Raw genomic sequence first — 15,919 nt, 5'->3', positions numbered from 1 at the left:
CAGCCGTGGGGGCGTTATAATGTGACGGACAATCCCACTAGAGCTGGCGGTGGATGGTAACGACTAGCTGCCTTCCCTCTAGTCTTACACTACTAAATTAGGGACGGCTAACGCAGATAGCCCTCGTGTAGCTTTGTGGGAAATTCAGAACGAACAAACAAACAAATAAACTTATTGCTCGTATATTACGCCAATTTTCTAAAATCTTGTTTTATGATAGCGGTATTAATAAAAATGTATTTTCTATGTTTTAATAAATTACAAATATATTTAGATTTTTTGAATATCTAAATATATATATATATTCAAATTTTGTCCTTCTTACGATAGATAATATTTTCTTTTGTTATTTTGTATTTGGAAATTTACTTTTTTTGCAGGACTGTACTGTGAAAAATAACCTCTAGACTTCGCTTTTAACCGGGGGCAGGGGCTTGATTTAATAATGTAACGTCTTCACCAATATCATTTATATTATCAATAACAAAAAGTAAAATTAAATAGTTATCAATAAATAGTTTTGAAATAACCTTCCGCTTTATCGAATTTGAGGTTTTGAGCGTAAAATCTTGTATTATTTACGATGTCTGAGTTTCTGCAAGAGCTTGAACAGGTAGGCTATAAATTGCGTTAATAATATTTTGAGTATCATTATGACACAGTAACGTGAAAATGAAAGTTGCGTTGAGCGTAAGACAGCGTTTACTAATGAGCCTCTGTTATTAATGTAATTTGTTTTGATTAATAGTAATAATATTTTAAGTTTTAATATTTTTTATAAGTTTATCAACATGTAACGTGTCCTGTACGGTAATATTCTAGCAGTAACACGCAACATTTAACATTAATCAGGTTTCTCCAATTCCAAATATTGATTGTGATGATCTTCAGATTCTATAATATAAAATTGTTGAGGAAATACAACTCGGATTTGAAAAGCTGCTGAAGCATGATCTGCTGGTTTTTGTTGTTGTACAGTTGAACACTGTCAGTGTCACATTGCTTAATCTTATGTAACATATTTAAACTTAAAGTGATGTATTTTGCCTTTGAAATATTTGTTAGACATAAACACTTTGTCAACACATTGAATATTGCCATTTCACAATTTTATATTTATTTTCTAATAATCAAGTTCTAACACTGGATCTGCCCAAAAACCAATATCTGACCTTTTAATATTTTGGTGTTAATGCTTTATCCACAAATTCCACATGATGGAAGCATTGTTAGTCAAATGGGTAGAATATGTTATTAGCAGACGCAGAACATTTCAGAAAACATGAATAAAATATATATGTGTGAATGAACATATGTAAACAATGAATTGCATGCAAACTGAAAGTCCTGTATTATTTTGTATTCTTGTCTTGTATACTGTTAGTAATACTTTTAATAATTATATCATTAAGTATATACATACTGACCAATTAATAAAAGCTTCTGCTAAAAATTTAACTCATTATATCAAACAGGACTAATATATTTAAAAAGTAACATATATTAAAGGTAATCTTGTATAACATGCTGATTAGAAATGCTTAACGTCACAAATCATTACATGATAAAACCAAAAATCTGAAATGTTTAATATGTATTGAACTGTAAGTGGCATAGTCTTGCTTACAGTGTTGATAATATTTTTGGCATTAATTCTAGTATTGTATTATATCACAAGGTATGTTCAACTTGTATTTTAATTGGTTCTAAGTTCATGTACTAAGTCGACAGGACAAAATAATCACTATACATATATATATATATATATATAATTTTAATTTCAAAACTATTTTAAGCTCTATAATTAATGAGATTAATAAAATTAACTATTAAAATAAGTTGTTTATCCTTAAGCTAGAAAATATACAATACAGGTCACTGATTCGTTAGATAAGTGTTACAAAAGTAAATAGAAATTTTTCTGTTTCTTCTAAACAGTGGTGATTGATCAGCAAAAAAGAATTTCTTGACACTATTATATGAAAATATCTGTATTTATTAAACAGTGGTAATATACCAGTAAAAAATTATTCCTTGACATTGTATATGTAAACTTCTCTGCTTCTGCTAACCAGTGGTGAGTAACTGGTAAAGAATTTCGCAACATGAATTGTGTACCTGTTGTTAATTTAACTCAAAAATTAATGACCCCTGTTCGTAGCTTAACAGAACTCTGCAGAACTTTATGTAGTGCATATAAACAAGTTACCAGATGCCAAAGTTGCCCCCAATGTTGATTCCTGTATATGATGAGGTGACCTGTACTTTAGTTTCTCTGCGATACAAACATCTACCCATGTGGTAAACTATTAAGGGGAAGAGAAGATCCTGGTAGTTGAATGATGTTTGGGGCACTGCAACACACCACTTTGACCTTATATGAATGGCATTATTTAGGTCAGTCAGCTTGGCCACTGTGGCTAGGGTCAACCAAGTTCCAGTATCGGACATCCTCAGAGAATGTTGTGGACATTATGTTTTGTGGGGGTGTTTTTGTATAGTGCTCACACAATCCTGCATTTGTCAACTGGGGTTCTGATTTTGATGTTTACAACACCACATAAGTGTTAAAGTTAGATATCTGAACCGGCTGATTTTTCCAAGCTCGTTCCCTTGGCTGTGGTTTCGCTAGATTTTTCCAAGCGCGTTCCCTTGGCTGTGGTTTCGCTGATTTATCCAAGCCCATTCCCATGGCTGTGGTTTCGCTAGATAGTAGATAGGGACAGTGGTAATCTCGTTAATCTAGCTAGAGTGTTACAGTTAGATATCTGAACTGTGCAGTCAGTCCTTGTGTTCAAAACCCTCTTCATTGTTTTCAATGTCAGCAGTTTGGGCACTTAAAGACATCTCGATTTGGTAGTTTAACTTGTGAAGGTAAAGATGTTATAGCTACAACTGTAAGTTAGGGCCACACTATTAACTTCTCTAGTCCCACCTCTTGTACTTTTGATCATGCTTTAAGTGGATGGAGGAGAAAGAGGTACAGTGGTTAACAACTATCGACAACATTTCTTATTCAGAAGCAAGGAAAATGGTGATCCCTCTTAATAAGTAAAGTTATGCTGCTACATTGTTCCACTACCACTGTGGGAGTGCAGACAGATCTCTCCATGCCATCCCCGGGATCTTTCTTTACCCATGTTAAATCAGTATCTGTCTTTCCAACACTGACAAGAGTGAGCAATTGGATCCAGTTAAATTGGCCCTGAGGTGCAGGACCTTAATTAGGTCCCACCCTCCTTGATTAGAATCATGTTTTCCTATGTGGCCTGTCACTTTGATCCAAGGCAGGATCTAGTGAGAGTGAGAGACCTAATACAGTAAAGAAAAGTGATGAAAAATTGAAAGAAGAAGGCTCTCCATATAGAATAACAAATTCTAGGTGAAAATAGTGACACTGATACAGTGGAACTATTAAGGTTTTCACACTAAGTTGGACAAAATTAAAGCACTGATCAATTATTACCCTCCTGTGTGTTTGTCTCCTTTAGGAGACATTCCTGAAAACTGTTGATACTGTCATAATTTGGCAGTTTTCATTGTACTGGAAAGACAAGTTATGTGATAGATGAGTTCATGGAGGAATAGCACTGCTGGTTGACCAGCATGCACTCTCTGTGACTATGTCACTCACTACACCACTAAAGGCTGTTGCCATCTGTTCTCCATTGGCCACATTGCCACACTATGATAAATATACCTGTCACCAGAAGAAGAGTCGATCAGGAGGAGCTTGATGAACTTATTGAGGTTTGCCATCACTCTTCTCCACCCTGGGAGACTAATGGACACAATCAACTCTGGGGTGGGGAAAACATTGATGGAAGGGGTCAATCTGTGGAGCTTATGCTCTCAGATAATAACTTTCCTTTTTTCAGTTGTGGAGCATTTACTTATTTTCATGTCCCAATTAAGACTTTTACTGCTATAGATTTATTCATTTGTTCCACTTCTCTAACTTGTTTTCCTTGGAAGGTGGACAGTGATATCCGAGACAGTGATTGTTTTCCCATCTTTCTGAGGGAGATTGTTGTAGTTGATGCCATTCCACTTGTTGCCATAGTGGAAGCTGGAGACGGCTAACTGACCCTCTTTCAGTACTCTCTTGGAGCATAATCCTTCTGTTGTTAACCTACCCTCTGTTAATGATTGCATGGAGGCAATAACTGATTCTACTATCCAGGCAGCTGTTCTTGTAACACACCTAAACATGTTTTTCATGGTATTTTCATCCATGGTGGACACCTGTCTGTCAGTGGTCATGACAGACTCAGAAATGAGTCTGGGATATCTTCTGCAAATATTGCATTCTTATCAACTGCATGGCTTTTCAACAGGATCATGCACATGCCCAACAGGTCAGAGATCAAAGCTAGAAGGAATCTTGGAATAAATTCACTTCCAGTATCTCTTCTACCACCAGCTCCAAGGTCATTTGGAACAAGATTTGAAAGGTGAGTGGAAGGTATATCTCTCATCTTCTTTTTAAGATATTTCTAACTCCCTTGGAGCACATCCACCTCTTCCCCTTCCTTCATGGCCAGCAAGACACTGGGCAAAAGAATACCACCTTCTTTTCGGACTGATTGTCTATATGACTGTAATTGACCATTTACTCTGGTGGAACTTAAAATTGCTCTAAATGGATCCAGCAATAATCAGTCAGATCAGCTTACATTCACTATGAAATGCTGCATCATCTTTTGCATCAACACTTGTGTGACTGGACCAGTGTAAACAATTTAAAATTGTGGTGGCTTATTCAGATGTACATTCTCTTGAGATATGGGTTCTATCCTCAAGACCTATCGTGCACTCATTTGTGCTGAATTTGTCGATGAGTCTATGGTTTATGCTTTGGCCAGGCTCTTTGCATTGGGCCCTCGGAATCATCAGGGGCTTTCCACACTTCTTCAGACCAGTATTTGTATACAGTGTCTCTCTGTGTATTTGTGCAAAGTTAACTGAAGTTGGTCTGATATTGAATGATATTGCAGAATCTGATGATCACCGTGGCTGTTATCATTCCTACCTGTGATCTTTCTTTGAGTTACCCGAAGAAGCCAGATTCTCCCGACTGGAAGTACTGACTTCTTTTTAATAAAAACCTTTCAAACCATCATTGTGTTCCTATTTTTACAGATGGTTCAAAATCAGGTAACTCTGTGGGTTCAGCTATCTTTTGTTACAACTCTGTAGTTGCTCACAGGCATTTCTCTACAGATGCTATTTCAGTGTAGAGTTATATGTTATATCACTTGCTCTTGATCATATAGAAACTAACTGGTATACCAATTGTACAATATATACTGACTCATTTAGCTCTTCAAAGGCTGTGGAATCACTTAACGTTAATTCTCACCCATTTATTTTGAATATTTATAAAAGACTGGCTCTTATCTTATCATTCATTTGTATTCAGTTTTTCTGGATTCCTGGTCATATTGGAATTTGAGTGACTGAGCTTGCTGAAACTGAAGCAAAACCAACCTTATAATATTTTAATGGTTGGTTTAACAAACAAACAAATCAGAAACTTGAGGAATCCAACATTATTTGATAGCCCATGTAGATATATGCCATTAAACTCCAATCTGCTAAAGCCATATGCTAGTTGTTATACTTCAGGAGCTGAAAATTGAATCAATTTGAAATTATAAAAATATGGTGATTCAAACTTAAGGTACTATCAGAACATTGATATGCTTCCACTGGTAGTTTATACTTTCTAGAAGTTTTAATGATGATAGGTTGAGATTTTCAATAATTTTTTTTATATTTTATTACTAAACTGTATCTCTTCTTTCATAACACAATGGGGATTCAGTGGCATAGTCCAAGTAAAAATGAAAATTACTCTTAAGGAAAAGCAGGAGAATGTAATCCAGAACCCAACACCCCTAAGGCAAGTTCTGGACCCCAGCCATAATGGGTGCACCTGTGATGCACATTCCCTTGCTTTGTTCAGTCAAATAAACCTTGAGCCCCCCACTTTGGAGTTGCTGTAGCAAAGAACTTGTATTACCACATTAGAAAGATTAAACATTAGTATATGGTGAATAATGGAGAGTTCGGCTTTAAGCTAAAAAAAAAAGTGATATCAGGATAAGTACCTGATTAATGTTATTAGTTTATAATATTTCATCCAAATTGTACTAAACCAAATTATTTTGATTCACGCCTGCTATAAAGGATCCATTTGATGCTGAGGAGTTTGTGGAGAGATTAGCATGGAGAACTACAGCTGGTCATTGTGATGGAGAAACATTTGATCCTAGTGTTCTTCATACTGCCTTTGAGCATACTATAAAAGAACTGCAGATACTGTACGAAAATATGGACAAGAAATGTGAAAGGCTAGAGATGATCTGTAGGGAAGAGGAGAAAACTCATTGGGAAAAAATTACTGAACTTCATGATAAAAATAAAGTGAGTAACTGAACAGAAGCATTAACTGTTTTGTTTTAATTCTAGATTACAACTTGCAGGAATGAAATTGTAATATCAAAAATGTTTATTTTGCTAAATGTATGATAGTGCCTATGCATGTGTAATAGATGTTAATTTCATAAAAAATTTTTTGTCATAATGTACAACAACAATTTGGGAAAGACATTCAAATGGAGAATTGATGAGTGTAACTAGGCTTAGCTGACATTAAGTATTATATATCTGAGTGTAACTAGGCTTAGCTGACATTAAGTATTATATATCCATCAAGATGGTGTTGTATTATCATGACTTATCCATGTGAAAGTTCTTTATCAACTCATTTTAAATAAAACATTTTTTTTTATCCTGCTCATGAAAGAAAAAATTGATGTTTTAGCAAGTACATTTGTTTACTCTGTGTGTGAATTGCTTGATTAGTGGGTGTCATTTCTACTGTCCCATACTGACTTCACATCTTGTGTAAAATGTTTGTGTACATCGGTGTATTAGTTTTTGAGATATGTGGAATGAGATTGCAATACCCTCACCCATGGAGGGGGTGTGAGGGTAGTTACTTCACCTTTTAGGTGGACAATTTGCTAAATAGTTTCACATAAGTGGTTTTTTTAGGTCAGTTTGGTGTTTTCATAGTTCAGTTATTGTTTTTGTATATAAAATACATAATTTAATGCTATTTTTATACATAAGAAGCTTTAGAATTACTTTAATTGATGAACTAATAATCTTTTATGTCTTGTATTTTTGTGATTCTGTTTTGTTTACAATTTTGTAGACTTACTCACAGTTACTTAGCTCATTTTGATGTTTAATGCTTAGGCAGCATTTGCAACTTTTCAAGAATTGGATGAAGGGATTGATTTTGTAGCAACCAAAGTAGTTCATCTCGGTGACCAGTTAGAAAGTGTGAACACACCTCGTGCTAGAGCTGTGGAAGCCCAGAAACTCATGCGGCATTTTGCAGACTTTTTAAATCCTGGGCCATCAGTAATGGGAGTACTGTCAGATCCAACAAGGGTATGAAAGAGAGTTGGTTGCAGCAATATACTATTGATGAAACAAAGAAAAAAATTATTTAAAGATCTATATTTTGAAAGATTTTATTAAAGTAAAAATCACTGAAGGTTTGTGATTCTCCCAAAAATTACAAAATAATTTCAAATGATATTCAGTTCGTTTAAATTATGTAGTTGTAGGTGATTGCAATTGGCTGAATTTGTTTTTGTTTCTGTCAAGTTTGATAAGTGATATATTGGCATTTGTAAAGCATTTTGCATGTTATTGGTTCAGATGTGGACTGCACTCTTGAAGGTAGATAATAGAATATGAAATACCAATTGTCCAGAATATAGTGGACAGTGTTAATTATTTTGCATTTTGTTGTTGGAGTGAATAATATAACATTTTGTATATGTGTTAGTAACATAAGTAAAGAAACAATGGTAGGTCAAGTTTTTCTTTCACAATGTTCATAAAGTCAAGTTTTCAAGATTTAAGTAAAAGGTTTGCTAATATGCATATTATTTTCTCTATTTATTCATACAAGTAAAGAAAGAGTGAGAGATTAGTTTTTCTTATAACCAATTTATCAAGTTCTAATATCTGATAACAAATATAATGTTTGGAAATGTATTTACTCGTTTTGTTTTTCAGCTGTACGAAGCTGCTGATGTAATTCAGAAATTACATCTTATTGCCCAAGAACTCCCTGCTGGCAAGTAAGATCAAACTTTTTTTGTGATTTATAGTGTCAGAAGTAAATTTCTTTCTGTCATTTTGGGTTTTTTAAGCAAAACGCAAATCTGCACAATTAAGTACATAGTATTCAAAAATAAATATTGAATATTAAAATAGTAAAAGATGTATCGATGATATAGTAGATCAAGAACAGTAAAATTTACAAAATCTGTTAACCCTCTCACTATGAGTAGATCAGAGTGCACATCAACAACCTTGTACAGAATTACCTTCAAAATGTAATTAAACTACTTTATTTTCAATGTATACAAATAAACTTGGCATCTAAAGATAGTTAATAAATCAAATTTTAATATTATATAAGTTTTAATTTCTTAATTTTAAAAGGAAATATTTAAATAAATCCCCAATCTCTCCTTGTATGAGAATATACTAGTACCATCATAATAAAAAATAAAGTAGGCTTAAATTTCCTAAGCAGTCCAACAGCAAAAATAAAATGGGACCAAACATTACATTTCTTGTTTTTTTATTTATTGTTATAAAAACTAAATTGTAAAAATTAGAGGGTTATTAAGTTATATTAGGTTGGATAATGAACATTTCTGCACAAAGTATGCATTCACTGAATGATTTATAGTTTGTATCGACAGGTAATTAGTAAGAAATGGTTCAAAATGCAATAAAACAATAAAATTAAGTAGAAACAGATGTAGACTGTTACAAGCCTTAAGTTATTTATATTTTTTTTTGTTACAGTCTTCATCATTGTAAAAAGAAAAGGATAACTTAGATTTATTTTATATGTTTTTTTGTGGTGGTTACAAAGTCAGTCAAATCAACTGAGTCCATATAGAGTTATTATAGAGAAAATAACATAAAATATGAAATTTTACTGAAAACAAAACATTTAATATTCATTGAGGAGGTTTTGGAAGTTATAAAAAAATGAAATTTGTAAACTGTAAGATGAATAAAAGTATATTCAATCTTCACATGAAAATCACCTTGTGCTCGGATTAGTCAATTCTCCGACTCCTTATATTCAGGTTAAATCTTTTGTAAGAATATTTAATTACTAAATTGATTTTTTGTGTACAAAAATACTACAATGTTTACTAAAAGCTTGTGAAGGTTCATGAAGGTACATGTACCACATTAGAAGTTATAGTATGGATACTTTCATAGTTACTTGGTGGTCAATATGACTGAGCTAGTAAGGAAAGAGTTAAAGAAACATTTTAAAGTAAGAATAGAAATGTGACAATGCTCAAAATCTTTATGGCACACAGTATTTGACATATTAGTAACTGTAAATTATACAAAGCAACAAAACTGTTTAAAATTGGGCTTTTGGGGCAGGGAGAGTATTATTTGGTAAATAAACCTAAAAAGTCTGTTATTCAAGATTGGAGTTAGCTATTAACTTTAGAATGGAATTAAGTTTTATATTTATATAAAGATGATATTGGGACTGGATATGAATGTATAATTTAAAATCCTTAAATATTATTTTCAGATGCCAGTTTAGAAAATACACACACTTACTGATCTATGTAGTTAGCTTCTTGTGGATTAAAAGCTATTAATATAATATCGGGAGAGAGAGAGAGTAGGTTTCTCAACACATTTTTTTATATAACTGTACAACTGTAAAGTATGAGTTGACTTTCTTGAATAATTTTACATGCAGTTAGAAATCAAACTGTGTTATTTCAGTTAACCATGGAACATGAATCTCATTGTATTTTTAAACATATTTTTCTAAACTACTTATGTTCCAAATTGGTTGTGAGTTTATGACTTTCTTAATTACAAAATCGCTTATATAGCATACAAGTCACACCAAAAAATAAAATAAAAATGTAAAACAAAAATCCAATCAGTATGACGATCAACCCCAGTAATTACTGCCCCCTGTGTATCTTACATGGGTGATTCGACCCATTCCTTTCCACTAATTGTTGTAAAAAGGAAAAACAGAAAATTACTCATTATGGTGCAATATGTGGATTCTACAGGCAGTCAACATTTTATAAATGGATAGACAATTTGAGGTTATACTGGATTGTTGTGTATAACTAATGATGAATTTTATGAAGTTTTTATCTTATAAATGAAATTTAATTTTTATACAGATTTGACAAGGCCCATCATAGAATTACGCTAAAATATGATGAAATTGAAAGGGCTTTAATTGAAGAATTTGTCCGTGCTCATCGAGCAGATGACAAAATAAAAATGAGGGAAGTGGCTGGAATATTATCACATTTTAAGGTGGGATATACAGTTTACAATTCTGTACATAGTTGTAAGGTAGAATATACAGTTTACAACTGTGTAAGTAGTTGTAAGGTAGGATATACAGTTTACAACTGTGTAAGTAGTTGTAAGGTAGGATATACAGTTTACAACTGTGTAAATAGTTGTAAGGTAGGATATACAGTTTACAACTGTTACAGTTTACAACTGTGTAAATAGTTGTAAGGTAGGATATACAATTTACAACTGTGTAAGTAGTTGTAACGTATGATATACAATTTACAACTATGTAAATAGTTGTTACAATGTAACTTTAAAAACATTAATGTTTTTGTTGTTCTGTGATGATTAATTTTGAAAATTGTTTTGGTATAGCTGAATTTGTAAAAATTTCTGAAATCTATTTTAAGTTTTCTAATCAGGGAATAATATTGTAATTGCTACAATTATTCAAAGTTAGAAATTATCTTTGACATACTCAAAATTGCGGGTTAGTGTTGCATTTTTTCTAGTAAAACTAAGAAAGCACTAGGAAAACATCACTAGTACACATTTCAGAAGGAAGATTCACAGGTTCTTACTGTCAAGTATAATATATGCATTTTCGTCATTTTAATAGAAGATTCTGAGTACAGAAAGTTTCAGTAATTTTGACTAACAAGATTTTTTTTCAATTGCCCATGCCATGCCAGTTATTTGATTACCATGGCACACCCAGGCTAAGTGTCAGGAAATGGGAATAGCACAGGTGAATCTGGGGATGAACTGAGAACAAAGGGTGCAACTGCACCCTTCTACTATAAGGTCTATCTCCGGATTTCCTTAATTCGCATGTAATCCTATCTATTTCTATGTTTTGTGGGGAATTTTGGTTCATTTCATTTATCTGTAACCCGCTGAAACCTAAGTTTATATTGTTACTCTTTTCGTTTTCATTTTCTATATGCCATACCACTTAATTTTCATGCTAACTCTTTGACTAGTTGGCAGGCAACATTGGAGCACAAGTGTGAAAAACTATGAAAATGAATAAGTACTTGATTATATGATTTTAGAGGGAAAATGATAGGTTACTTATCAGATGATAAGGAGTTGATTGTAAATCACTGGAGAAAAAGAAGCAGGAGAGTGGTTGGAATATACAGAGTATTCCTTTGAACATCACTGGTGAATTTCTGACTTTATCCATAGGGAAGTGCTTCATGCTAAGTTTAAAATGTCTTTGTTAGTATTGTTCATAGACACTGATTGTTGACAGATATATAACAAATGAATGATTACCCACAACACAAATAAAATATCTTCTTTTCTTTAGTCATTTAACAGAAATGTAAGGAATAGACAATTTTCTAACTCCCTAAAAGATAAAAACCCCGAGAGCTTGTGGGGACCCCCTCCCCCCAGAAAAAAATAAACCATTTGTGGTTCCAGACCCTGGCCTAGAATGTGAAGATTGGGCTTGTTCTCAGAATTAAGGAATCACTGGTTATCCATAAATTAAAACCGCCTATCAACAATTTGTCTGTGGCGATATTGTGGGGACCCCTTCCCCCCAGAAAAAAAAAGAACCATTTTTGTTTCCAGACCCTGGCCTAGAATAAGAAGATTGGGCTTGTTCTCATAATTAAGGAATCACTGCATATCCATAAATTAAAACTGCCTATCAACAATTTGTCTGTGGCGATATTGTTACTTAAATGGCCTTTTTACGTATTGCACATTCATGTTATTATGTATTTTTGTTTGTTTATAATAAATCCTTTTGTTTTGTTTTTTCAGTTTTTGAAATTGTGTTTTTTATTTTATTTTCAGGGTTATACACAGTGTATTGATGCATTCATTGAACAAAGCCAGATGGTGAGTTGTGATCATTTTCTTGTTACAGAGTGAATGAAAATGTGTATTCAGTTAAGACTGTAGTTTTAAAAACATGCAGAACAACAAGGAGCTGTGCTTTTGTAGAATACGATAACATTTACAGCATTAACCCTATTGGTAAGGGTAGGTCAAAATGCGTATTTCACAACTGTTTACAGAGTTACATTCAAAATTTAATTAAACTACTTTATTATCAATATACTTGGCATTAAAACATGGCTTATCATTCATATTTTGATATTGTAAAAGTTTTAATTTCTTGATTTTAAAAGGATATATATATATATATAAATAACCAAACTTCACTTTCTGTATCCAGTGGCACTTTTTCAGTCCAAACTGCGTATTTCTAAATTTTTCTGCTACACCTATTTGGTCTTGTAACTGTTTGTGGAATTTCTCACATGTACCATAAATACCCCAGGGCCTGGCATGTCAGGGTGCTTGACTAGCAATCTGAGGGTTGCAACCTCGATTCCCTGTTCCAGAAAATGCTTATCTTATATGGTTACTGACTGAGCCAGCCACCTGGGTGTAAAAATTATTGGCATACAAAAATACCAAACAACCCCAAACTAGTTGGGAATAAGGTTGTTACAGAAAAAATCAAAAACAAAAAAACTATATGTATTCCAGAGCTATACTGTGAACTTGTAGTGAGAAAGCTTTTTGCTATACAGAGATACAAGTAATAAAGTAAAAGCCACATGCCACCTCCCACAGAACATCCTACTTTCAAAAACTGTCTTAAGTTCCCTCTGCTTTTTGCTGTTGTATTATTTGTAACCAATGGAAATCAAGGATTTCATTGAACCGACAGCTGCAGGGTTTAAAGGTCTTAGTCTATGCAAATTTGAATATGTGGGCATCATTTTCTTTGTATGCACTGTTGGAGCTCTGCTTGACCACATATGAGAATTATCTTAAGTCACTCGTGTCTTAGTTAGAAAGCCAGGTAAATCATATAAGTATATAATTATATGAGTATCAGTCGTAAAGACATTGAGGGCAGTGTTGTGTATAGAAAACAAAAAGAATACTACAATGCCTATTTGTTAAGTTTTTTGAATGGGGTGTGGTTGTCAACTACATTTGGATCTAGAGAACCGTTCCTTATCATTATATGCTTGTTACATCAGCCTCATAACTTTCGTATATGGGTGAGAACTTATTAGTAGTTAATCACCCTGTCTCTTTGCATACCAGTACATTATTAATGACAAAGAATGGCAATATACTTTCTTGATAAAGATGAGGAAGGACCTAAAGAGAACCTAACCAGCCTTTTTGTTGTTCGTCACAGCAACTTTACATTTCTTAGATCTGGAGACTTCCCCAAGTTTTGTTATCTGTAGTGGGCAAAGCACAGAACAGCCCATTATGCAGCTTTGTGCATATTAACAAACCTAACAAACTTAGATCTCGATTGGACATATGGTCTCGTAAAGAACTTTCACGGGTCAGTATTTCAAAATTAAACAAAATTGATAAAATATTTTCTTTGATATGTACTATGGAACATGCAGTACATCTTATAGCACAACTTCAGAGTGTGGACTAGATTTGGCCATTGTTGTCGTGTGTCTTTGTTTATTTTAAACTTTAATACATTCCAACCCTCACAAAACGGGAAGCAGAATATATGAAAACTAGAAGTTTGAGTAATAAAGATAACCCACGTTTTTTGTGGTGGTTACAATGGAAGAGAAATTAAAATAAAATACTTGTTTGGTGAAAATCTAGGCAATCAGTTTGTAAAATGTTCTGGCAGTGAGTTAACTGAAACTAATCAGTATTACAACCATTAACTGCCACACTGGCAGTCAGGATTTAAATAACTGAATTAACAATAACAATTTACCATAAGAATGTAATAAGCATTTATTTTTCTATAGCTTGTCCAGTTTTAATTATCATTAATAGCATTTATTCAATCTTCATAAAGAAACTTTGAATTATGTGTAAGCAGTTTTGTAAGTTGTATTCATATATTTCCTTAAAATAATGTTATTACATCCAGAGTGGCACCTTTTCCTGTTCTAGGGTGCTTTCCTGGGCTTAAACATCTTTGCTGACATTTTACCTCTCTGTGAACGTAGTCAGAAAGTGATGCAAGAGGTTTTCACTAGTCCCGAGCAAGTGATGGCCAAGTTTGTCCTCAATATATATCATGGAAAACTTCAGGTAAGGCTGAATACTGAGGAATGAAGAGACATTATAACCTCACTCCCTAGTATACAATATAAATCACTCTACATCGGGCTTTAGAAATTTTTTATAATTCGGGTAGAACTGAATACTGAGGAATGAAGAGACATTATAACCTCACTCCCTAGTATAGATTATAAATCACTGTACATCGGAGTTTAGAAATTTTTTGTAATTCAGGTAGGACTGAATACTGAGGAATGAAGAGACATAATCTCACTCCCTAGTATAGATTATAAATCACTCTACATTGGGTTTTAGAAATTTTTTGTAATTCAGGTAAGACTGAATACTGAGGAATGAAGAGACATAATCTCACTCCCTAGTATAGATTATTAATAATGGGGAATGAAGAGGGTTCTTCATTGAAATTCATAGAAACTTTTGAAATGAAATAAAGTAAAATCAATTTGGCAATATTTTTAAATAGAAAAAAATTCGTTTTTTAATATAATTTCTTTTATACAGAATAAAAGTTTTACTTAATCTTTATCCTGAATGGCAAAAGTTTAAATGGAAAGTTAATTACAGTTGTGTACATCGGTATAGAATATAGCTGTACTTGTTCATTTCTTCTTGGCTTAACTTTTGGTCTTTGTTCTCCCTTAGGAACATATTCAGAGTAAACTGAATGACAGAAGCAATACTGATAAGTACCTTAGAAGTTTATATGATCTTTATTCAAGGTAAGAACTAAAACATACCAGTCTCAGCCTGTAGTGAGTAACTGATTTTATCAGCTAGGCTTAGTCTGTAATGAATAACCAGTGGCAGTGCCACCATCAAAAATTTGGGTGGCAAAACAAGACATCTTGTACTCGTGTGTAATTTTAAAGGAGCTCATTATTCCCCAAAAATTTTAGTATGCTAAATTACATTTAACCAATGTTGGGTTTCAAAAAGTATTTCTAGCATATTTAGTTTTTTGTGTGTAGGGGGGGGTGATAACAAGTCCCTTTAAAAGTGGATTGATGAATAATGTTCTTTCGAGCATTATTTAATTAAATAAAGTAATTATTTAGTGCTGTAGTACCATTAATATATAAAAGTAGGGTTAAAGGGAATACCTATTAACATAGGATATATCTGAGTGACTTCTAGTGTACAAGAAAAAAAAAAGTCTCATAAAGAAGTAGTGTGTGTGCGAATGTGTTTTCTTGTTTTACACATTACATTTGCTCTGTGTATGTAGGGGGGACAAGAAAAAAAATGGGTTGGCCCCTGTTCCCCTGTAGTGCTGCCACTGTGAGTAAGTGATTTTATCAACTAGTCTCTGTAATACTACTAGTCTACTGTTAAAACTTTTTTAATATTTGAAGTTTTGTAATTAGTCTATTCAAAACAAAAGATTATGCTTGTAATCATACTTGGAATCTTTATATATTTGAAATATTTAGTTTCTTATTTAACATTTTTTACTTGT

At 33.0% G+C, this 15,919-nt stretch overlaps 1 protein-coding gene across 1 annotated transcript in view; it reads left to right on the top strand.

Annotated features, from left to right (window-relative positions):
- Positions 1-401: 401 nt before the first annotated feature.
- Positions 402-15,919, top strand: part of LOC106473060 (exocyst complex component 5-like) — a 30,615-nt gene continuing 15,097 nt past the window's right edge. Inside the window, exons 1-8 of the mRNA XM_013933739.2 lie at positions 402-613; positions 6,193-6,429; positions 7,270-7,467; positions 8,104-8,168; positions 10,287-10,425; positions 12,223-12,267; positions 14,332-14,472; positions 15,106-15,182. Of these exons, the coding sequence (XP_013789193.1) occupies positions 584-613; positions 6,193-6,429; positions 7,270-7,467; positions 8,104-8,168; positions 10,287-10,425; positions 12,223-12,267; positions 14,332-14,472; positions 15,106-15,182 (932 nt within the window). The 5' untranslated portion in view covers positions 402-583. The remainder of the gene's footprint in view (positions 614-6,192; positions 6,430-7,269; positions 7,468-8,103; positions 8,169-10,286; positions 10,426-12,222; positions 12,268-14,331; positions 14,473-15,105; positions 15,183-15,919) is intronic.

This window comes from Limulus polyphemus, unplaced genomic scaffold, assembly GCF_000517525.1.
Source record: "Limulus polyphemus unplaced genomic scaffold, Limulus_polyphemus-2.1.2 Scaffold5853, whole genome shotgun sequence".
NCBI classification, from domain to species: Eukaryota; Metazoa; Arthropoda; class Merostomata; order Xiphosura; family Limulidae; genus Limulus; species Limulus polyphemus.
Note: the sequence above shows the minus strand (reverse complement) of the source record. Positions and strands in the feature narration are given on the sequence as shown.